The sequence below is a fragment of the Orcinus orca genome, chromosome 16 (assembly GCF_937001465.1).
Source record: "Orcinus orca chromosome 16, mOrcOrc1.1, whole genome shotgun sequence".
NCBI lineage: Eukaryota > Metazoa > Chordata > Mammalia > Artiodactyla > Delphinidae > Orcinus > Orcinus orca.
Genome location: NC_064574.1, coordinates 79,593,147 through 79,617,027, shown reverse-complemented (window position 1 = coordinate 79,617,027; position 23,881 = coordinate 79,593,147). Strand labels below are relative to the sequence as shown.

Sequence of the window (23,881 nt, the reverse complement as noted above, 5' to 3'; positions counted from 1 at the left end):
GAGTGGTCCAGACCAGTACCACCAGTAACAGGACCAACCAGCATCAGAAACCCCAAGAGAAGATGCTCCAAGAAGGAAATAACACCTCTTTTGTGGTTCTTGCCAAAACAGCATAACCTCAGTCATGAGAAAACGTCTGACGAACCCAAATTAAGGGCCATTCGACAGGAGGCCACAGGAGGAGGAACAGGTGGAGGAGGAGAAATGACAACTGGACGCAAAGTGGGATCGTGGGACAGAAAGACAACTGCAGAGGAAACACCGATGAAAGTGGGAAAAGTCTTTAGCTAACAGTCCTGCACCAGTGGTGAGCCTCTCTCTGGTTCTGAGCCGCACCATGTTTACGAAAGACGTTAACGCGAGAAGTCAAGTAAGGGTGGTGGGGAAACTCTGTACTATTTCTGTGACTTTTCTGTAAATCCCAAATTAGTTCAAAATACAGGAAATTTTTTTTTCAATGAAGGTCTTGCTTCCCACAGTGACTAATTCCAGGTCTCTCACTTGGTTTTAAGCCGTTATATTTTTAAACGGTAATAAACCCGTGCCATTATGGTTTCAGGGAGCCCTGCCCTGGGGACAGCTGGCGTAGATGGCCCGCCATGCCTGCTACCTCCTCCCCCTCCCAGTGACTGCGTCCTCCAATCCAGCACTGCCCATGTTCAAGGTGACGCAGTGGGAAGGGTTTTGAAACCCTTCCACGCAGTCCCTCCACTGGTGCTCCCCAAGGACAGGCCCTGGGCATGTTCCTCTCTGTTCCACTGGGCCCAGCCTGGATCCAGGAGCTGGGAAGGTGCTCAGGAAACGATGGACGCCTCCAGTCTGCTGTGCCACCCTTACAACGGTCGGCAAACCAGCAACCACCTGGTTACGGCAAATGCTTCTGGAAGCTGCCCAGATCCTTCCCTACTGCTGGCCTGGGGTCACGGGTCCCACTGGTGGACACAATAGGGAGCTGCTGGTTCTGACCCAAATCAGAAAATTTCATACTGGCTGGTACTGGTTTTCATTTCTGGACTATTCTCCCCAAACAGAATAACCTGTGCGGCCACGCTTCCTGCCACCCTTATCTACCCTCAGCCCCAAGAAGACAATGGAACTGGATCAGGGCGCTCTGATGATGTGGGGGTCGGGGGGGTGGGGGGGGGTTAGGTGTGTAGGACATAGGGCTAAGGTTTTGGCCCCACTAAACTCCGTTTAATTTGAAGCCACGCCCCACCCCCTTCCTGAGCCTGTTTCTTCAATTCTCAGGTTCTAGAAGTGAAGAATTTGAGAAGATACAGCCCTTGGAGGCATCCTTCATCTCCCAAGCCAACCCGACAGGGAGCACTAAGCTTCAGCCCATAACCAGGAAGCTGGAAAGCCGAAGCCTGGCTCTGCCACTGCACTGGGCTACTCAGTGGGCTGGGCATCACTGGCCCAGCAGGGGTCGGAGAAGCGGGATCCTCCCTTGCTGGTGAGAGGCACGTATCTGAGGGAGAAGGCCTAGGTTCTAGAGCAGAAAGCAGACAGGCAGTAAGGCTTCCAATGAGCAGCTCACCCTGGAACTGGGACCAGAAACCATGGCTAAGTTCAATCTGCTTAGGGGTCTCACGATGTTGTCACTTGCCCTGCGACCTTCCCCAGCTCCTCCCCCATGCATTTCTCTGCTGTGATCAGAAGGAACAGAGCAGTAAAAGGATCCAGTGGGTCCCAAGATGGGGACTCTCAGGGGTGGACAGAACCTCAGAGGTCGCTGATCTCCCTGCACCGTCCTCTAAAGGGCTCAAACTGGCAGAGTGTTCCCCGATGTGGGGGCACCATATGCCCATGAAGTGCCCTTCCGAGAGTTCCCTCTCACCTGCCTCATGCACCCGTCCCACCTGCTGGGTTCCTGGCTCTACCTACTAGGCCCTCCCTGCCTTGCCTGTCTGGGACCGTCTCCAGGAGCTTCCAAGTGGAGCTGGGAACACGAGACAGGAAGATTTCTAGTCTTCTCCGCAGACAGGACTGGACAGTCCCAAACAGGGGGCAGAGCTAGAAGGCTGGACAGTGAGGCACACAAAGCCTGGTCCAGCTCCCCACAGGCTGCCACCCACCGGGGAACCTCTGAGCACGCGCAGTACAAGAAGCGTACGATGTGGAACCTGGCAACCCCCTTCCAGCCCCCGCAGCGCTTAAAAGCTGGGTGCCCTGGTGCATGTCGAGTCCCCTCTCTGAGTTTTACTTTCTCTCTCTGTAAGATGTGAACAATTCCCCAAGGCCCCCAGGGTGTCTGCGAGGCTCAATCTGCAGCACCATCCAAGTGCCCACTGTTTCCTAGGTCTGAGCGGAGCCAGGCGGCTCCGGGAGAGCTGCAGGGCCCTCACCAAATCCTGAAATCCACAGCCCTATCAGAGCAGAAGGAAACTTCAGAAACTGACCCGCCCAATTCTGTAACCTTCAGAGAGGAAAAGAGACGCAGAAAGAGGACAGAGTGCAGCCGAGGGCCTACAGCGAGTCAGGGGCAAGGACCCACTGGAACCCAGGACCCCAATCCCACAAGTCTGAAGAGCCTGGCCGATACTGGGAGGGCGTGGGGTGCTTTCAGAGGCTGGGAGAACAGCAGCAGCAAGAACAGAGCTGACGGAAGCAAACTGAGAGCCGTTTTCCTAGGCCGGGTTAGTGCAGGGACTAAGCTCCCCGAGGCCTAGCCACACCAAAGCTGCAACAGAGGGCTGGCCCTAATCACCACCCCGAGCCATCAGAAGGCTAAACCAGCCGGCCCACCCTCTATTACAGAATCTGTGCGTGACACATTTTGGAAAGTCTTCCATCCAACATCACTGAAACACAAGTTTTGGTGCTTAAAGGGATAAACTTCAGCTACTAGGAAATTTACTTAAACCCAGCGGCTCAGTGACAAATCATGTGTCTTCTCCATGGATTACTGCCTACTCGGAAAGGCTCCTGGGGCAACAGGCAAATCAGTCAGCCAAGGTTTTACCCAGATTGAGCAAGAAGTGATTTGAAACTATGTGGGTTACAAAAAAAAAAACCACATGGGTTCCACAAATTTTGATTTCACTGACTCACATGTCCTTCCCAACAGCTACCAGTAAACACTTTCTCCTCCACACACGCGGTAACCTTCACCTGATGCTGCTGCCATTCACTTGGCTTTGAGAACTATATCACAGCTGCTAGAAGACTAAGGTGCCAGGTGTTTTCAAATCCTTCCGGCCCTGCTGGGTTAAGAGGTCAGGGATTTATTAAACCCCCTCTGGCTCTACAACAGCCATTAGAGAAGGGTTACCTGCAGAGAACCACACTACAAATTAGACAGGAGAACACCGGCCCCTGCGAGTGAATGTCACCCCTCCCAGCTCCTGAAGAGCTGCAGGAGGTCAAGGTGAACACCCGCTTCAGGCGGCAGGTCCCTTTGAGGCTGTTTCACCTGCCAGAGCCTGCTGGCCCAGCTCCCTCCTGGTTTACAACGCAGGGCAGCAGGGTAAGCAGCAACACGCACGACTCAGCAGCAAAGGTAAGGCCGTCTGGCCCGGCAGCCTTCCATCCTGTAACTGGCCTGGATGGCACTGACGGGACCCACCTCAGTAGCCTCTTGGGCCCTCAGGCTGGGGAGGGGAGACCAGAGAAATATCAGGGGAGACTGATGGGTGCCCCATACCAAAAGAAAGCAACAAAGCCCATGAAGTCGCCTGGCTCAATCCCAGCATCCCAGCTCTAGAACCATCTAGAAACTTGCCAGTTAATTTGTAAGAACATAAGCCCCAGGAGGCTAGGCAAAGCCGACCTAGTCATAAAAGCAGCTCCAACCTTGCTGATAATCCTTCTGGGCTGGCAAACATGACATGTTTTTCTCTAAAACAGACTGACTCACATACTGGAAGGGGCCTCACAGAGCACTGGGAGGGGCCTCGCAGAGCACTGGGAGGGGCCTCGCAGAACACTGGGAGGGGCCTCGCAGAACACTGGGAGGGGCATCACAGAGCAATGGGAGGGGCCTCACAGAGCACTGGGAGGGGCCTCACAGAACACTGGGAGGGGCATCACAGAGCACTGGGAGGGGCCTCACAGAACACTGGGAGGGGCATCACAGAGCAATGGGAGGGGCCTCACAGAGCACTGGGAGGGACTGGGTTGGCATGGAGCCCAGCTTGCTTATGTCTCTGTGCAAGCCCACAGAGAAGGCCCAGGCCATACCTCCCTGTGCTCCCGATTCCCAGAGAGATCTCAGATCCACGTGCCCCAACTCCTGGAGGACACGTAGGAAGACACCCAGACCCAGGGGGCCCATCCCCTCCTCCATGTATTGGCGGCTTCTGCGCGCACCCCTCAGGACGCCCTCTGCCTTCCTCTCACTCTGCCTTTTAGACAGCTTCAAGAACTCCACGTGGGGAGTTCCCTGATGGCCTAGCGGTCAGGATTTAGAACTTTCACTGTAGAGGCCCGGGTTTGATCCCTGGTCGGGGAACCATCCCACATGCCACGCAGCATGGCCAAAATACAAAAAAATATTAAAAAAAATTTTTTTTCAAAAAAAAAAAACTCCACATGCCCCACAAGGGGCCTGGGTTTGATCCCAGCTCTGCCACTTCCTGGCTGTGCTGCCAACCTCGTCAGCCTCAATGTTCTCCCCTGTAAGCTGGGGACACCCCCTACCATATGGCCATTGGGAGGATTCACGAAATCACCCACACGGCCTGCTGAACAGGGCCTGGCTATAACATGTGCTTGGTGAGTGCCAGCTGTCACTGTCCTATCGAAGCTGGAAGGTCCTCTGAAGCCTAACTAGAAGCTGGCAAGGAAGTCTCGGCCACACTGGGGCGCTTCAGCGCCCCCTGTGGTCAGGTGGGCTGGTGGGCGGGCTTGGTGAGTGACGTGGCACCGAGAGGCTGACTCCCTGGGAAACAGGGCGGCCACAGGCCTACACAGCCAGTCACCGCCCGCCCAGGTCACCCTCTCTCAGAAATCAGCCCCCATCCCGGCTAACACTCTGAGTTCTCAAAATGTTCTCCAGGCCCCAGACCCTCAGTAATAATCGATGATGAGGCCCCTGATCAGTGACAGGTCTCTGAGCATCCCAGATGCACCCGCCACTGGCCACTCAGGGGTTTCCCCACTTTAAAGCGCCACCTGGTCTGGACGGGGCCCATTTTATCATCTCAGGGTGCCCTATGAGACATGGACTGCACCAGCACAGCAGCTGCCCTATGTCACCTGCTGCCACCCCCAACACACTCAGCACTTTGCTCTCTCCTCAACCAACTTTTAAGCACCAAAGCTGGGCTCACAGCCTTCCCTGGATGAGGCCGTGGGATCAGGGAGAGGGCTGAACCTTCCATGTCTGTGACTCCAGGGCCAGGCACATAGACGGAGTCAGAGAAATGTCCTCAGGTACCCGGCCCCAGCTATGTGGCACACAGGCACAGCCAAAAAAATCTTTAACTGCTCAGAGAGCCCAATTCTCCCGGGTCAATGAAAGGATCACTGGTTTTAACCCATGGGGCAACTACCAGCACTCAAGTGCCAGAAGTCAGGTAGGCTCCCCGGGACACAAGGCTGTGCACGGCGCGGCACCTCAGCACCACGTGACACGTGCAGCGCTGGGGCACGTGCAGAGGGGATGACGCAGCAGGGACAGCCGAGGAGGCAGGTGCCGAGCCTGCGGGCATTTGGGGGGAGTCCTCCCAGCTAAAGAAGAGCAGAAACCCAAGCACGCTAACAAGGCATGCGGGTGGACAAAACGACCGTCCGCGTAACACAAGATACCTGGCTGCGCCGGCAGCGGACAGTCCTGGGGGCTGGTGCTGAGGTCCCACGTGGGAGAGGCTGGAGCGGTAGAGGGGCTGGTTCCCCAGGGAGGGCAGCGCCCCAGCCCAGAGGTTGGCGGTGCTCAGCTTGGGCGCAGACCTGGCCCCAGAGAGTGAGGGCTTGTTGTACGGAGAAAAGGCCTGGTGGGCCCCCAAAACAACGGCAGTCCTGTGGGGTGGCTGGGGAACTGCGTAGGCAGGAAGGTTGGTCATGGAGTGGCGGTAGCGGCCTGACATGGGGCCGGCTGCGCCGCCGCCGAGGCACTGATGGCAAGAGCAGGCCACTCCCGTGTGGCCCGGTGGGGCAATGACAGTGGTCGCTGGGTACGGGGGCCCTGCCTGGCGCCGCACGCTCCGGCAGAAGCTGGAAGTCTTGTTGGTCTGCGTGTGGGTGGCACAGTTGACGGTGTAGTTGTACCCCAGGGCAGCCAAGTCCACGAGCTGGGCGCCCCTGGCCACCTGCTGCTCCAGGTAGTCGCAGACGCTGGCTTCATACGCCGTCCAGGAGCCGTCGTCACTCAGCCACTCCCAGACGATGCCCCGGCCCGGGGCCGAGTGCTGGGGAAACAGGTGCCTCCGCACAGCCCGCATGGTGCCTGTTTTAAAAGGAGCGTTGCACATATAAAGTTCATCTGCTAGCCACTCACCACCTCCCAAAAAAAGGGAGTTTAAAAATTCTTTTTTTCCTACAACCAAAATAAAACAACATGATCACGGTGCATATATGGTCATGCTGCTGTCTGACCTAAAGGCTGGCATTGACTATTCTCTCCAAATTTGGGGTGAAGGGTAGAGAGCTCTCTCTACGCAAAGAAACCGTGGATCAAAGGGATCAAGTGGCAGAGAGGGGCCAGCGCTTCTCAGCAGGAGTGAGGGATGCTGGACGCTTAGGTCAAAGACCAGCTGTGGCTCAAAATAGTCCTAAGGATGAAACCTATGTAGCCTGACTTAAAAAACTGAAAACAAAATGTCTGAAGAAAATTAAATAATCCATAATCCAACCACCAAGAGGAAAGCACAGGACATATATCGTATATTGTAACATATTCCTTCCCGTCTAGTCTCCTAGGCATGTATGTTTAGGTGTAGCTGACAATCATACTGAAAAATTTCCTGTTTTCATGTATTATGCCATAAGTATTTATTATGTCTCTAAAACTTTGTAAAACTCTTTATTAACTGTTACACAGTTCTCTTACATGGATGTACTTAGATTCCTTTGGACTTCCCAGGTAGCAACTATTAGCAAACACCTGTGGTTAGCTTATATTAATAAACCAAACCTGACGATTCAGGAGAGAAAGAAAAAAGTCAATTTGGGCCATGCTTCCAACAGTACTTGTCAAAAGGTGATCACTGCGATTACCTTCTACCTGGTCTCCCGACCTCAGCAGCCAGTGGGATACTCTTAACCCCCAAATCAGATTACGTCACTCCTCTGCCCTAATTTTCCCAGGGTTCCTCCTTTCAGAAGAAAAGTCGAAGTCCCTAAAGGGATGGAAAAGCCCTGAACGACCTGCCCCTCCCTCCTTATCTGTCCCCAGCCCTTCCTGGTGACCAGGCCACCCAAGCTCAAACTTCAAAACGACCTCTCCCTGCGCTTTACACATCCATTCCCTGATAAACACTCATTGCTACCTAACTCATACACAGTTCTCGAATCATTTATCTTCTGCGCTGCCTTTCTCAGTGACTGCAAACATCATGAAGGCAGGGACTTTTATCTGCATCCACTGCCTGGAAGCCTGAGTCCTCACACCCTCGAGGAGGCTGCTACAGGGATTGGAGCAGGAGTCTTCAGGCTCGGCACTAGTGACATTCTGGGCTAATAACTCTTTGTTGTGGGGCTGTCCTGTACATTGTAGGATGTTTAGCAGCATCCCTGGCCTCTACCCACTAGATGCTGGTAGCGCCCCACCCCACAGTCCTGACCATCAAAAATGTCTCCAAACATTGCCCCCAGCTGAAAACCACCGATTTACAGGGATAGTGCACAGCTCTGGGAAGAAGTTGGTGGCCCCATTCTCAGTGATACTGAGCAAAAGACACACACACACACACACACACACACACACGAAAGAAACATGAGTGCACAGGAGAGTGAAGTAACTTGCCCATGTGACACAGCTATCATACAGGAGCTGGAACCCATCACCAGGCCCTCTTAACTAGCATGGTGTGCCACCCCCATGCCAGCCGGCCTGCTTGCCTGCCTGCTGCCAGCGAGACCCTCAAATCCCTGCGGGCGGAAGCAGGCATTTCTGGTTTGGGAGACAAGGGGGAAAGGGGCTGGAACGGCCTCTGCACTGTGTTCCCAAGGCACCCCGTACCACTAAGGAACATCTCACACTGCTATCACTCCCACCACCTGCCTTCTGACCGTGTGCATTTCAGGGGCAGGATAACACTGAGAGTCAATTCTGTGACCCCCAATACCTAGCATGACGCCCAGCCCGAAACAGGCACTTGGACACATACTCGAGGCAGGAAGTGCCTTACCAGTGTCCTGGCGGAACTGCGTCCAGCTGGGGAGGTCGATGATATAAGGAGCCAGTGAGGGGTCAGCCTGGCCTAAGGGGATGCTGTGGGCCAGGCTCCCCAGCCCGAAGCGCTGGCCCTTCTGCTGGACAAACTGCTGCTCGATGTAGTTGCAAACAGTGGCACTGTAGGGGTGCCAGGTGCCCAGCCCGTCCTGCCATTCCCATACGGCCACTGCCACCGGGCTGGTGTACACCTGAGCCAGGGAAGGGCTTGGGGCCATGGCCATCTTCCCCAGGACTCCCTCTGTTCTCCCCACCGACTTCAGACCACTCTGGGCTGCAGTCTCAGGTTCATTGCCCAGCGCTTCCAGGAGACCTGAAACAAGACAGACACGCAGTTACCGACGCACACGGTGGCCCTGCCAGAGTCAGTCTCAGTGGGGGGGGGGGGGGGGGATCGTGCTTTTCCGCAGTCACTTTTTTCCCTAATACCTTAAGGGCATCGTGAACCAAGTACCTAATCCTGTCTCTTTGCTTAGGCAGCCAGGAAGAATTCGGAGTCAATCAAGCAGCCTCCTTACCTCTGCAAATGTCCAGGAAGACACAGTGGGTGAATTCTGGGTGCTAATTGTCAGCCCTGCTTCTGTCCTTTTACCAATAATTTCCCTCTGGCCCAACTACTAAGTGTATCCTCTTATACTATATGATTTTCATGAGTCACCCCAATCCTTTGTGGACTGAGGCCAGCATGACCCCTTATACCTTTGTGAGGACGCCACACAGGTTTCCAAAGCAGGTCTGTTTGTGAGACACATATTAACACCTGCTATGCTATAGATGAAAAAAAAAACTATGTCTCAGAAAGGACCAGGGGCTCAAGGACAGCCAAGAGCTGCGACTCTAAGCATGGGTGGGTCCTAGCTCTGTCCAGGTCTCCAGGCTGCCCTGGTTTCCCGCACCATTAACCACAGAGGGCAGACCCTAGATAGACATTAACATCCTATGGGTGCTGAAGCCCTCCCTCTCTGGCCTCTCTGCACCCCACTCCCTGGGCCTGGGCCTTGCTGACCAGCGGTCAGCTCCAAAGACTTTACACCCATCTCCCAAGACATTCTTCTCCCAGTCACTCCCGCCCAGTTGCATCACTCAGCGTTTTCCCAGGCCATCCATCACGTGAACTTCTCCTCCACGGCCCTGACCAGAACTCTAACGCCCACATACACATATGGCGGTCCCTGTCTTTCTGCCCCCTCAGAAGGCAGACACCCAGCGAGTCGGCCTTGTCCACAGCCACCTCGCCAGCCCCAGCACAGGCCGTGTCATGTAGCACGTGTTATACATGGATTAGCTCAAAGCACGACTGAATGGAGGCAGATGAAGATTCTATGTGCCTGCAGCTGTTTGAAGAAAGGGGGTCTGTGGAAGCTCCTAGGGTGAGAGAGGAACGGGGCCAAACAGACTGACAAGGCAGTATTTCTCCCACTTTATGGACAGGAAAACAAAGAAGTCAAGGTCTTATTGAAGGTCCCACATACACTGGTAAGTGGTAGCACAGAGTGCAAACCCAGATCAACTGGCTCTAAGGCCCATTTGCTTAGCGAGGAAAGCTCAGCATGAGCTCTACCTTGGGCTCCGCCTAAATAAACGTTAAAATCCTAGGGACGCTTAAGCCCTCTCTAGCCTCTCAGCCTCTCTGCACCCCACTTGCTTAGAGAGGGGGGAGGGAGAAAAGGGAAAGCGGTGGGGGGAGGGGAGGAAGGGAGAGAGGAGCCTGCATCTCAAGCTGCGAGCACCCTCAGCTGTTACGTCCACAGAGGGCCCTGGTGCCAACAGGGTTCCCAGTCACATCATCTGCTCCGATTCCCACACATCCCCTTAAGTACAGACATTGAATTTTGTCCCTGTTTTGCAGATGAGAAAACTGAGGCCCCAGTGGTTTTGGTGACTCACTTTCATGGCCACTAATGAGGCTGGGACCCTGCCTGGGCTTTCGCTGCTGTCCCTGAGATTGTACTCCAGCAGGGTTTCAGTGAGAAGGCCGATACCACCTGCCCCACAAGGAAGGCAGAGCTGGAGGAGCACGTGACAGGGAAGAGGCACAGGCTGTGGTGTCCACACGCCGCATATTCACTGCACTCTACTCACTGTGTCACCTGGTGAAGGTACCTAAGCCCTCCAAGCCCGATTTCGCTTGGAAGTGGACATATCAACCTCTATTCTAAGTGCTTTTCTAGGGGATTCAGATGGATAGGTGTGTATAAAGCACCCAGAACAGCTCCAGGCACACAGCCGATATCAGCCAATCTTGGCCTCCCTCCCTTTCTCTGCTCCCCTCCAACCCAGCACCTCCCACCCCTCAAGTCTAGGTGAGGAGTGGCGGCCCAGGGCGGCACTGAGCTACCCGGCCTGAGAACGTGGGCGATGAGTCAGGCCTGCAATAACTCTGAGCACACATAGGGGGGCCAGGGCCACCCCTGAGCTGCCAACCGCTCCAACAGTAGCACACATCCCGCCATGGAGGATTAGACCCGGGATGCCCTCGAGATGGCTGGCGAGCTTATTAGCTCAGCGCCTGCAACTAGAGGTCTCTGGACCCACATCCAGGTACAAATCACAGGACTGGTTTCAGGGCCAATTACTCCTGAGCCCAGACTTTCCCCCCGGCACCTCCTGGCAGGCGTCACTCATCTCTCGGGCAGCAGGGGCCTCCCATGTACCAGGCGCACGTGGTATGTTCCAGCATGTCCACACACCCCCAGATGAACCAACTCGGATAACTCTGCCAAACAGCCTGAGAACTACACTCGAGAACTTCAGCTAAGCTCTTCATGAACGTGTTTGGCCTACAGACCGCAGGCACACGACGGTCCAGGCTCTGTCAGGGTACTAGAGACCCAGAGATGAGAAAGACACAGCACACGGCCCCTCCACGACCGGCCACTGTCCCCACTAATACCAAGGCCTCCACCTTTTGTCCACATGCATCAAATTCTAGCAAGTGCCAGAACATTCGGAGCCATTTCCCACCTCCCAGACATTGATCCTGCTGGTGCCCACGTCCAGACTTCCATCCTCTCTGCGCCTAAGCCCCCAGCAATGTGCCCATCCTTCCAGACTCAGCCACGGCACCCCGCTCTGAGCCACACCTTTAACAGAAAGTGCTGACCCCATCCTCCTGTGCGTCCTCACTGCATTCTCCATTTATCCAAACATACTGCATTTACTGGTTTCAGTATCTGTCCCCCCTCTCACCACCCCCTGAACAGGAACTCCCTGAGGGCAGAGCTGGGGCTGACCCAAAGCTGGGGCTGCAGCTCGTCAAATGCCTAATATCCCAGAGGGTCTAAAACACACGCGCCGAAAGAGAGGAGCACCTTCTGCTCCAGGCGCCTGGGGCACACTTGGCGCGATGCCCAGAACACCCACTGATGTTCCCCTGGAACGCAGCAACCATGCACACGCAGTGGCCGTGTCAATGCACCCATTCTCTGTTACAGCCTCAGCCATCCCCAAGCTGCAGTTCAAAAACCTAATTTGTTTCGGCTCCTAATGATGGGGCTATTTAGGGTGCTCTTAATTATGAAAATTGTTATTATTCTAATTGGCCATGGGAAAACAGCCTTAGTCTGGGGGCAACCTAAACACTTTATGATAATGGAATACGGGAATTCTTAAATAAATTATGGTACACCCCAATGATGGAATACGAGCCTTGACAAATGTTTTTAAAAGGCTTTCAGACCTAGGATAATGCTGTTGACAAGTTAAAAATACTGGATATTTAACCATATACACTATATGCTCTCAAGGGGGCGGGTGTGCCATTTACTGAGCACCTACTATGTGGCACGCACTCTGTCCGGTGCTCTTGCCATCCAGCTCTCTCAACCCTCAACTGCCCTTGAAGGTAAAGATTATCCCCATTTTACAGACATGAGAACCAAAGCCAAAAGCAATTAAGAATTTACTCAAGGTCAGATGGCCAGTCTGTGACACCAGGTTCTAATATAAGCTAATTTGTAAAAGGTGGAAAGGAACAACTCTGACATTTTACTAGGAGTGATGGAGTTATGGGATATTTATTCTTTACCTCTTTCTGTACTGGCAAATGTTCTACAATGATCATATTACTTATTATGATCGAACAGAAGTTATTTTTAAAAAACTGTATCAAGGGGTTCCCTGGTGGCGCAGTGGTTAAGAATCCGCCTGCCAATGCAGGGGACACGGGTTCGAGCCCTGGCCCAGGAAGATCCCACATGCCGCAGAGCAACTAAGCCTGTGTGCCATGACTACTGGGCCTGCGCTCTAGAGCCCGCGTGCCACAACTACTGAGCCCACGTGCCACAACTACTGAAGCCCTCGCGCCTAGAGCCCGTGCTCCGCAACGAGAAGCTACCACAATGAGAAGCCCACACACTACAACGCAGAGTAGCCCCCGCTCACCACAACTAGAGAAAGCCCGCGCGCAGCAATGAAGACCCAACACAGCCAAAATAAATAAATAAATAAAAATTTTTTAAAAAATGTATCAACAACTTTGACCACGAGAAAAACCATCCTGCCTTCTCTTGCATTCTCTTGTCAGATTTAGCCACAAACGCCTGTGCACAGCCCCATGGCTCCGAGGCACAGAGGGACGCTACTGTCCTATCAGAGAGGGGTTTCACACAAAGGAAAAAAGTTGCATGTGTCCAAGAGTCTTTCTATTCCCAGGGGATTTCCAAAAGCTTTAGAACAAGACCTGAGCTGACGCAGGAATCTGAGTGAAACTCATCCTGCCTGACTGTGGGCCTACGGGTAGGGGAACCACACAAATGGATCCCTTACAGTTGCGGCCTCCGGGAAGAAGGCCCCGAGCGTGGCTTTTAAACTGGTGCCCAGACTGGGCGACTGTCAATTTGCCAACATGTGAGGACCCGTTTCCTCCCCCCAAAGCCCACCAAAATACAGAGTGGCCTGGCCCAGGCCTGAGCTGGGCAGTTCACCCTTGGCTCCATGCTCGGTGACCTTGGGACAGTCACCTCCCCTTTCCTGGGCTCCACTGCTCAGGCGGTTGGATGGGTTTTCCAGCCTCTCATAAGCAGCAGAACCCTTTTCCAAATGTGACCGTACGCTGCCCATCGATATGTAAAACGCAGAAGAGTGGGGTGCTCTTATGGACACAAGGGCTGCCCTCCATTCCTACTTCCTGAGAGGTCCAGGAAGCTGTTGTGCGGGACAGAGGCGTTCTGAGGGGCACGGATTGGAGACCAGTGAGACCGGGTGGACTTCAAACCCTAGTTCCATGCTGCGTCACTTTCAGGTGCTTTCCAAGAAGCATGGGCCTGCAACTCCACACCCCACCAGCTGACACGGTGCGCATGACCGGTAAGCAGAGCATGACCTTCAAAGACTTGTTACAGGGCAGCCGGCCATCCAGGCACTGTCAGAAAGCCTTCCCACGGAGATGGGAAAGTCGAATACTGCACACAAACACACCAAAGAAATGTTCTACTTTGCTAGACGTGTTGTTTTTAATACAAATTTAAAACAATGGCCTATTATTTTTTTGCCTGTCAAAGCAGTAAAAATAATTTCAGTACTCAGTGCTGGCGAGAGTACCCTGAGATGTCACACTTCTGGGACGGATAAACCCTTTCCAGAAAACAGTTTGGTAACACGTATCAAGAGGTTTAAAAATGTTCACTTGCTTTGACATGATCATTAAAAAATCTATCAAAGGAGATGAGAGAAAAACTTCAACATAAAGATACTCCCCACAGCACTATTTTAACTCGGTAAAAGAGAAGCAGAGAGAAAACGCGGTAGAAACGGTACCAAAATGCTAAGGACTGCCTTGGAGTGCAGAAACTATTAGAGACCTTTGGTTCAACTTCCTTATATATCTGAACTTTTCACATTTTCTAAAGTGGGAAACTATTACTTTTGTTTTCAGAAACAAACCGCTACAATGCCCACCACTTTCAAAAGATCGTAAATATGACACAAACCCCACCACTGTTACTTACCATCATTACTTCAGACGGCTGCTCCCGTCCCAGTGGAGTTTCACTAACAGGCCTGTCAAAGTACCACGGCACCTCCTTGCCAAGAGACACCATGTCCCACCCATGAGTTCCAAGGAAGTGCAAAAAACACACCATCCAGGTGCCCAAACTATTACAACAGGGGAGCACTGCAAGGTAGGGCTTTTGTCTAGAAAAGAGATGGCTTACGCTGGTGCCACCCAGGCCTGACTAGGCTCCTGAGAGATGGAAGGAACTACACATGATTTGTCCCTTGCACATGGGGCTGCTAGAAGGGAAATAACTCCTCTCCTGGCTGGTGCCCGACTAGGGCCCTCCAGGGGCAGGTCAGAGCAGAACGTTCCAAATGGGGCTCAGAAAGCCACACAGCGGCCAGGAGGCAGGCCCCAGTGACCAACAGTTCCCCAGTGCGCAGCCTCCTCCACCAGCACCAAGAGCCTGCTGCTCCTTCTTTGCCAGGAGCAACCTGACCACCCACAGGTCGTCAGAGCCTATCCTGGGGCCAGAATGGGAGAGCAGCGGAAGCAGTGGCAGGCACAGTGGCCATAATCACACCAGTGGCCACCAACCAAGAGCTTACTAGGTACCAGGCACCGTGCTAAGTATCTTATAAGTGTTCTCATTTAGTCCTTACATTCCTGAGCAAAGGGTATCATCTCCATTTCACAGATGAGAAAAGTGAGGCAAAAGATAAACAACTTGCCTGAGCAGCCACAGGTGTAAGCAAACCCAAATCAGTTTGCAGAGGGATACACTGATGCGGACGAATCAGCCTGCCAGATGTGTCTGCTTGACCTACTACACAGTTTTTAGTTTTTACAAATTGAGCCAATGTTTAAAAACTGGAATATCCACCATTAAAAAAAAAAAAAAATCCAGACTTCCGGCTTCTCTTGAAAACCAGAAAACCTGGCAACATTTGCAGGCCTGACCCAGATTCGTTATGCAGCCAGCAACGATGAGCTGCAGCACTGTGGTGGCCGGTACTACTCTCAAGGTTACCACAGTTACCACAACTCTCCAGGGCAGAGCCGGCAAACTTTTCCTATAAAGGCCCGGAAGGTACATATTTTAGGCTTTGTAGGACACTGGGTGTCTGTTGCAACTACACAACTCCACCACTGTAGTGTGAAAACAGCCAAAGGCCACACATAAACTAACCAGCGTGGTTGTGTCCCAATAAAACTTTACTAACAAAAAAAGGCTGTGGGGCTTCCCTGGTGGCGCAGTGGTTGAGAGTCTGCCTGCCGATGCAGGGGATGCAGGTTCGTGCCCCGGTCTGGGAACATCTCACATGTGGGCCTGTGAGCCATGGCTGCTGGGCCTGTGCGTCCGGAGCCCGTGCTCCGTAACAGGAGAGGCCACAGCAGTGAGAGGCCTCGTGTACCACAAAAAAAAAAAAAAAAAAAAAAAGAGGCTGTGGGCTGGATTTGGTCCATGAGCCACGGTTTGCTGACCTCACTGTGGTCCCACTGAACTATAGTTGAGAAATACTTCTTTGAACCCGTTTCTCTATTGAAAAGTGGGAGAGTGCTTATGCCTCTGGCCAGCCTCCCCTATGACATGCCTGCCCTCTGTAGACATGTCAGTCTTTGCCCAACACCTGAGGGTGAAAGACAGCATCCAACAGCACGGCAGGCAGCATGTGGTGAGGGCCACCCCCAGGGAAGCCCAACCTGCTTCCCTTTCCTTGCATCAGGCAGCTGGGCCCTGGCCTACCTCTCTTCTCTCCTCCCTCCCCTGTGACCCTCTCATCTGCTCCCATGGCTTCCATAATCCCATGCACGCAGAGCATCCAGATCTTTCTTCAGATGTCCTGCCTGAGTCCCTTAAGCCCTCTGCTCCAGCCATCGGCAACTCCAGTGAGAGCCCAGAACCGGCCAGGCTGTTTCATGCCCCTCACCCCCCACCATGAGTACCCATCCCACCTGTCCACTTACTCAATTCTTAATTCCCAGCCTGAGACTCTCTGTCCAGTGAAATCTTTCCTACATCCACTCCTGCCCTGCACGGAGAAGTGGCCTCTTCTAACCACCAATGTCCATGTGACATCTGAGTGCAATTATCTACTTGTCCCCTCCACTAGGGCACAGACTCCTAAAAGGCAAGGATTATGGTCAGGAAAAGATTTTTCAAACAAGGCACAGAACGCTGACTATACATGAAGAGATACATTTCACTGTGTTAAAATTAAGAATGGTTGTTCAACAAAACATGCCTCAAAGAAGGCAGAAAGTTAAAAGCTGGAAAAAGATATTCACAATAAGCACGAAGGATTAAAATCAAGGATATATAAAGAACTCTTACAGTCAATTTTCTTTTTAAAGCGCCAGGAACCCCACAGAAAAATTGCAAAAAAGTGAACATATAATTTACAGGAAACACACATGCCAATAAACTTATGAAGAGATGTTCGACATCAGGGCTCAGGGACACAGAAATCAAGATCCCAAAGATCCCATTTTATACCCATTCCATTGGCAGAAATAAAAAAAAGTCAGCCTATACCAAGTGTTGGCAAGAGTGTGGAGCAAGTGGAAGGCCTACGTTCTGCTGCTGGTGGAGTGAAAACTCGTACTATCACTTCAGAAGAAGTCTAGTAACAACTACGAAAGTTGGACATTTATTCACCCTATGACCCAGCAAAATACCACCCCTCAGCTCATACCCAACAAAACCTCTTGCATATGTGCAACAGGAAACGTGTACGGAAATGTTCAGAGCAGTCCACGCGTGACAGCAAAACTGGAAACGAGCAGGTACCCATCAACGGAAGATCAGACGCATAAACTGTGATTTGCCCACACCATGGAATATTATTCAATATTCAAGACAAATGAACCAGATGACATGCAATACTATGGACAAACTGTAGCGATATTTTTTTAAGTGCCTTAGGAATACACAGGTACCGTAAAACTACATAAAAATGAAAGTGAGGGGATAATGGTTATCTCAGGATGGGAATGAGAGGAAAGATCAAATGATTGGATGTGTATTTTGTTTCAAGATCCTGGCTTTTGTTGTGGATGGCTGAAATGCAGGAACTTACAACACATTAAAAATAACTTCGGGGGCTTCCCTGGTGGCGCAGTGGTTGAGAGTCCGCCTGCCGATGCAGGGGACACGGGTTCGTGCCCCGGTCCAGGAAGATCCCGCATGCCGCGGAGCGGCTGGGCCCGTGAGCCATGGCCGCTGAGCCTGCGCGTCCGGAGCCTGTGCTCCGCAATGGGAGAGGCCACAGCAGTGAGAGGCCCGCGTACTGGAAAAAAAAAAAAAAAAAAAAAAAAAACAAAAAACTTCGGAAACAAGTGAAAGCAAGCTGGGCGTGAACGGTGATCAGTGTTTATTAATCTAGTTCTCCGTTTACCTGCGGTGAAAATTAAAACAAACACACAGAAGGGACTGTTTAATTCTCTGTACTCCAAGTGCCAAGCACAAGCCCGGGCACACAACTTCCTAAGCGTGTGTGCAATGAATGAGGGATGCTCCTCCCTCGCCCGTGGCCCCATTCCTGACGGCCTCTTCGGTACCTTCAACAGGTCTGAAGCCAAACCCACCTTCCTTGCTGACGCCCCTCTCCTCCTGGATTCCCTGGCTCTGCACTGGCCCTCCTCCGCCTTCTCCCCCAGCCCAGCGGCTGCCCTGGCTTGCCCTCTCCTCGCCTCCTCAGACCCCACTGCTAGCATCTGGTTGGGACCTTTCTGCCTCTCACCTTGACAAGCACTCTCTGCCAACTGGCTTCTCCAACTCCTGTCTCTCCTCATCCACCCTAGAGACAGGTGCGAGGTTGAGCTTCCCGATGCAGTTCTGACCCTCTCTCTTCCGCACCTCCCCTAGAGCTCTAGAAATAATGTTCACGTTCCGGCTGATGCTGAACGCCCATCACATTCTGGTCCCTTCCTATCAACAGTAGCTGCCAGAGCATCTCTCTTCAGTATCCTCTTCCATCTACACCTTCCCCTCCCCGACCCCTCCTAAAAAGTGTAAGTGATGAGCTGCTACCCCACATACCGCCAGTTTCCCCAACTCCGTGCCTCGACTTTACCCGGAATCCCACCCACTTGGCCACCCATCCTCAGCTGACCCACACTTTCAAGGCCCCATTTAAACACCTCCAGGATGCTGGGATGTGCCCACTTGAAAGAAAAATCCCCTCTTACCAACTTCCACGGCATTCTGTCTGTCCTCTACAGTTCTCTCTCTTTCACAAGACCCGGAGCAGCCAGAGGGCAAACTCCCCTGTCTACCTCCCCCTACCAGAAGCTGGCAGTGGTGTACGGAAACAGTCACGAAGAGACCAATCGAGTCCATTCCACGCTTTCTAGCCAGGGAGCTCATCTGGCTCATTTCTAGCCATGGCTCATAAAATGCCCATCCTAGGACTTCCCTGGTGGTCCAGTGGTTAAGACTCTGAGCTTCCAACGAAGGGGGCTCAGGTTCGATCCCTGTTCGGGGAACTAAGATCCCACAAGCCGCGCGGCACGGCAAAAAAAAAAAAAAAAAAAAAAAAAAAATGCCCTTCCTGGAATTCTACTAAAATCCTTCTGTTCCCCTGAGCCTTGGCATGACCCCTAAAAGCCCCCGCTCAGCCCCCTGCCTACCTTTCCAGGCTTCTCGGCCCCGCATCCACACGCTGTCGCTTCGGCCACACTGAGCTGCTTACAGTGACCCAGATATGCCAGGTTTCTTCACGACTTTGCGTATACTGACTCCTCTGCCAGGCTCCCCTACTTCCTGGGGCCTACTCCTTCTTCACAACCTTAGCTATCATCTTCTGGAGGCTTCTGGACCTTCCCTCCTGGGCAAGGGTGGGCTGGGCTCCGCCCTGTGATTATCCACTCCTCAACATGTATCACACTGACAACACCTTGTCACTGTCTATGGTTTGTTTATCTTTTCCACCAAACAATGAGCTCCTGGAAGACAGAACTTTTGCTCCTGGTCACTGTAACCCCAGCACTGGGCATGGGGCTTGACAAAAAGGAGGCACCCAGTAAAGGTTCAAGTAACAAAAGAAACTAAAATTTCCAGTTCAAATGCAGAAACTGTGACTCGTGTCCTTCGTCCCATAAAGCGCGTCTGAAGGCGGAAAGCATCTTCTAGGACTGGTTAAACAGGAGAAGCTGCTGGAAGGAAGCCACCTGAATTTATCTGAGACAGTTGGCAATCAACAATCAACTCCCAGGGCTCACTTTCATCCTGGGGACCTCAAGTTCCACCCTCCCCAGTGCCCACTTTCTCTACTGAAAACCAGATTGGGAAGGCAGCAATGTAAAGTCCCCAGGGCTCTCACCTTTTCTCTCTGGAGAGCTGGCACAAACTGTGCCTTCTTGGTGGAGATACCAGATCCTTAGGAGGAATGACTTGTTTGAGTTCCCATCTTGATATAAAATTCAAACAACAAAAACCGGGCAAATCTGAAAGGCTTGCTGACTCAGCAACACAAATTCCAAGGCACCTTTGCCAACAAGGAAGAAGATGATCAGGTTTTAAATTGAGAAACAGGAGTTAGTGAAAACGAATTCACAGATGTCCAGTCTGTGTGCTGTGGCTGGGGACTGGAAACCACCAGATTCATTTTCCAACAGCCTGGGCAGAGCAGAAGGTACAGTAGTCTCCCTCCACCCACTCAATAACCAAGGGGATGGCTAAAAACAACAACAACAACAACCACCCCACAAAACAAACACACACACACTAAGCCCTTCCACAGAAAGGCCTGAAAGGACTTCGAAAGCCGATCTGCAGTGTAGGTATCCAGGGAATCAACACACCTGAGACGGAAAAAATTTGGCCAAGGTCACATGGCAAATGAACAAGAAGCCCAGTTAGAGTCATACTGATGGTTTAAGTAAAGCCTGATTTTGGTTACCCGAAAGACCACCTTCTACAACTCTACAGGAGCTAGGATAGCATGCAGAAATATTCTGAGTTTCTTAAGGGTCCAAGCGTCCCTGCACAAACTATTTCCACTGCTTTTGGCACTTAAAGAAGAGGAACCAGTGTGGGGGACAGCAGCTGGCTGAGAAAGGGTAGTTTCAGGGGGGAAAAAAAAGCGTCCTAAATCCTTTCCACAGCATATACCTTATGCCCTCCGCAAGAAAGTGACCCAGGGTCCCAGGAAATAGGCACTTCCTGGAAGTCAGACCCTACATAAGGCGAGTTAGGAGTTAGACTAAGGAGGCAAACTCCCCTAAAGTACAGCCCCTGGCTCCAGTGAGCCGTCCACCGGGAGGCAGACCCCAGCAGAACCCAAACGCTAACTAGGGCAGCCGGTGGCATTATCACCACCGCCTCCTCCAAGTCCGGTGAGAAAGGGTACACTCCCACAGACGGACCAAACTCTGTGTCTGCGCCCCTCCCCCGGTAGCCCTTCGGCTTCCACCCCGGCGTTCACCCTCCCACCAGGTCCGGTGCTAAGCTCCCAGCGTCTCCCAATTCCCCCAACTCCCTCCTCCGGGACATCTACCCGAAGGCCGGTCCCCACAATCCCCCCCCTCCCCCGTCACCCCGGGGCTCTTCTCCGGCCCGGCCCAACCTTCCCTCACGCCCACGCCCGCCCCCTTCCGGTCCCAGATCGGCTCGGTCTCCCCCGCGTCCCCGGGACCCCAGCCCTGGCGACGAGCAGGTGGCCTGTCCGCCCCTCTCACCGAGGCTGAGGAGGGCGGGGGGGCAGGCGGACGACACCGCCGAGCTCAGGCTGCAGCCCCCGCTGGGCCTGGGCACGTCTCAGGCTCTGCCTCCCAGCCTAACGAAGAGGCAGCCGGAGTGAAACAGCGTCCCTTCCTTGCGTCCCAGTGCGCATGCCCAGGACGCTGGGCCTTCTGGGAAACGTAGTTCCACGGAACAGCGGGGGGCGGGGCCGAACTCGACGTTCACCTGTTTAGGGGGTATGTATCCCAAGAGAGCTTCGTGTCTAGCTGGGGAGACAGACACTTAAACATACAACTACAGGACTCCCCTGATGGCGCAGTGGTTAAGAATCCGCCTGCCAATGTAGGGGACACGGGTACGAGTCCTGGTGCAGGAAGATCCCACATGCCACGGAGCAACTAAGCCGTTGCTACAACTACTAAGCCTGTGCTCCAGAGGCCGGGAGCCACAGCTACTGAGCCTGCGTGCCACAACTACTGAAGCCTGCACGCCTAGAGCCCATGCTCCACGACAAAAGAAGCCACCGCAATGAGAAGCCCGCGCACCACAATGAAGAGTAGCCCCCGCTCACCGCAACTAGAGAAAGCCCGCGTGCAGCAACGAAGACCCAACGCAGCCACAGATAGATAGATAGATGATAGATAGATAATAAAAAATTAAATTAAAAAAAACACACACCTACAATCTAGTAGGATAAATGTGATAAAGGAGTGAGAGCATAGAAGGGGGTGCCTAATGCGGGGTGGGGGGGAGGTCAGGAAGACATCGCAAAGGAGGTGACATCTGAATTGGATTTTGAAGCCTGTATAGGGGTTTGCCAGATGGAATACAGGGAATCCCTTGCAAAGGATGAGAGATGTGAAAGTGCCTGACGCATTCAGGAAGCAGGGAAATGTTCTATGTGGCCAAGGCAGAGGGTACATGGATGGGGTGAGGACAGAGAAAATGGATTAGGGTGTGGCAGGATATGGGGAAATGTCTGGGTAAGATTATGATGGACTCTATATGTCATGCAAGAAATTTAGGCCACTGGAGTCAATTGAAGATTAAGCAGGGGAATGAGAGTAGGCATTGCATTTTAGAAGGATACCCTTGCGGTGGGTGGAGGATAGAGAAAGGAGTGGGGATACCAGTCTGGAGGTTGTTGTTCAGGTCGAAGGTGATGAGGCCTAAACCAGACTGGTGACTAATCTTTTGGGATCATAGACCTCCTGTAGAAAGCTAAAGAAAGCTATTCCCAGAAAAATGCTCAGATGTGTTCACACCTGGGTATACACATACATTTTGCATACAGTTCCAGGGGATTCAGAGTCCTCTGAATCTTGAACTCTAGTTGAATATCCTTACATAATCTAATGTCACTCATACTTTATCAGGGATTTGAGGAAGATTCAGATTGCTGGAGATGGGGAAAGAGCCCTCCCCCAACATTCAGTTCAAACACTTCATTTTATAGAGGAGGAGAGAGGGGGAGTAACCCACCAAAAGCTAGTGAAGGAAGAGAAGGAACAACTGCAGCGGGCCCAGTTTCTTGTACCCTAGGCTGGGTACAAGAGCTGGGTCAGCTCCCCATACCACCCAGAGGTGACTTAGAGGACATAGGCTTTGAGACTGGGGAGGCATCAAAGTCAGGTTCTTCTAATTATGCCCAGAGCCAGCTCTCCATTGAGAAATGAAGGGTAGCGTTTTACCTGTGATTTATACTAGATGCCTGCCGCGGCTACAGATTAGGATGGGACCACTTCCCTTCCCCTCTCAGAGCCTCAGTTTTCTCAGCCATAATCATTAACAACATGTCTAAATCACCTGGTAGGTGCTTCCCTCATTACTCCCATTTTAAAGACGAGGACACTGAGGACTTCCCTGGAAGTCCAGTGGTTAAGACTCTGAGCTTTCACTGCAGGGGGCCCGGGTTCGATCCCTGGTCCGGGAACTAAGATCCCACATGCCATGCAGCACAGCCAAAATAAATAAATAAATAAAATAAAAATAAAAAGATGAGGACACTGAGGCTTAAGTGAGGACACAGAGCTTAAGCAATGTGTCCAAGGTCACATAGTTGACAGCTGAGAGCTGGTCTTTTTTTTTTAATAAATTTATTTATTTATTTTTGCCTGCGTTGCGTCTTCGTTGCTGCGTGCAGGCTTTCTCTAGTTGTGGCGAGCGGGGGCTACTCTTCACTGCGGTGTGCAGGCTTCTCATTGCGGTGGCTTCTCTTGTTGCAGAGCATGGGCTCTAGGTGCGCAGGCTTCAGTAGTTGTGGCACGAAGGCTCAGTAGTTGTGGCTCACGGACTCTAGAGCGCAGGCTCAGTAGTTGTTGCACATGGGCTTAGTTGCTCTGCAGCATGTGGGATCTTCCCGGACCAGGGCTCGAACCCGTGTTCCCTGTGTTGGCAGGCGGATTCTTAACCACTGAACCACCAGGGAAGCCCTGAGAGCTGGTTTTTATATCGAGGTAGTGTCTGACTCCAGACTTGAGCACCCGCATATGGCTGGCCTCACTGCAGGAAAGGTGGGGATGCAGATGAAATGGTCTGAAGCATTAGAAAAGCCTTTCAACACCCAAAAGATATTTTAAGTGTTTCCTTTTTCCTCAGTGAAACACTGGAGTGTTTGTCCAAAACCCCACTGCACATACACGTAGACACTCAAATGGGTAGAACAATGGTGAGAGGCTGGCTGGGAAGGTTCTGGAACCTAGGCTCTAGAGAGGGGAGGACCTCTAAACGCAGACTGTTGGAGCTCTGGGGAAGTCTCAGGGGCTCAAGGTTGAGAACCAGTGTGGGAGGCCAGGGGGAAGGCTGAGGCGAAGTTCCACAGGGACAGGAAGTAGGACACGGTCTGGAAGACTGGGTGCATGGGAGTGTCCTCCCATTAGGTAGAGCATGCTAGAAAAGTGGGGAGGTCAGTCAGTCAACCTCACGC

General features: G+C 52.5%; 1 protein-coding gene across 4 annotated transcripts in view; it reads right to left on the bottom strand.

Annotated features, from left to right (window-relative positions):
* Positions 1-21,103, bottom strand: part of DTX2 (deltex E3 ubiquitin ligase 2) — a 33,887-nt gene extending 12,784 nt beyond the window's left edge. Inside the window, exons 1-4 of one of the 4 annotated variants that reach the window (XM_033426370.2) lie at positions 20,952-21,099; positions 19,595-19,759; positions 8,289-8,645; positions 5,749-6,385 (exon numbers count right to left, since the gene is read on the bottom strand). In XM_033426370.2, coding sequence (XP_033282261.1) covers positions 5,749-6,385; positions 8,289-8,556 — 905 coding nt within the window. In that variant the 5' untranslated portion in view covers positions 8,557-8,645; positions 19,595-19,759; positions 20,952-21,099. Of the gene's footprint in view, positions 1-5,748; positions 6,386-8,288; positions 8,646-18,902; positions 19,570-19,594; positions 19,760-20,951 lie in introns of those variants that run through there. The other 3 variants (XM_004268824.4, XM_033426369.2, XM_033426372.2) reach the window with 3 other exon arrangements.
* Positions 21,104-23,881: the final 2,778 nt, after the last annotated feature.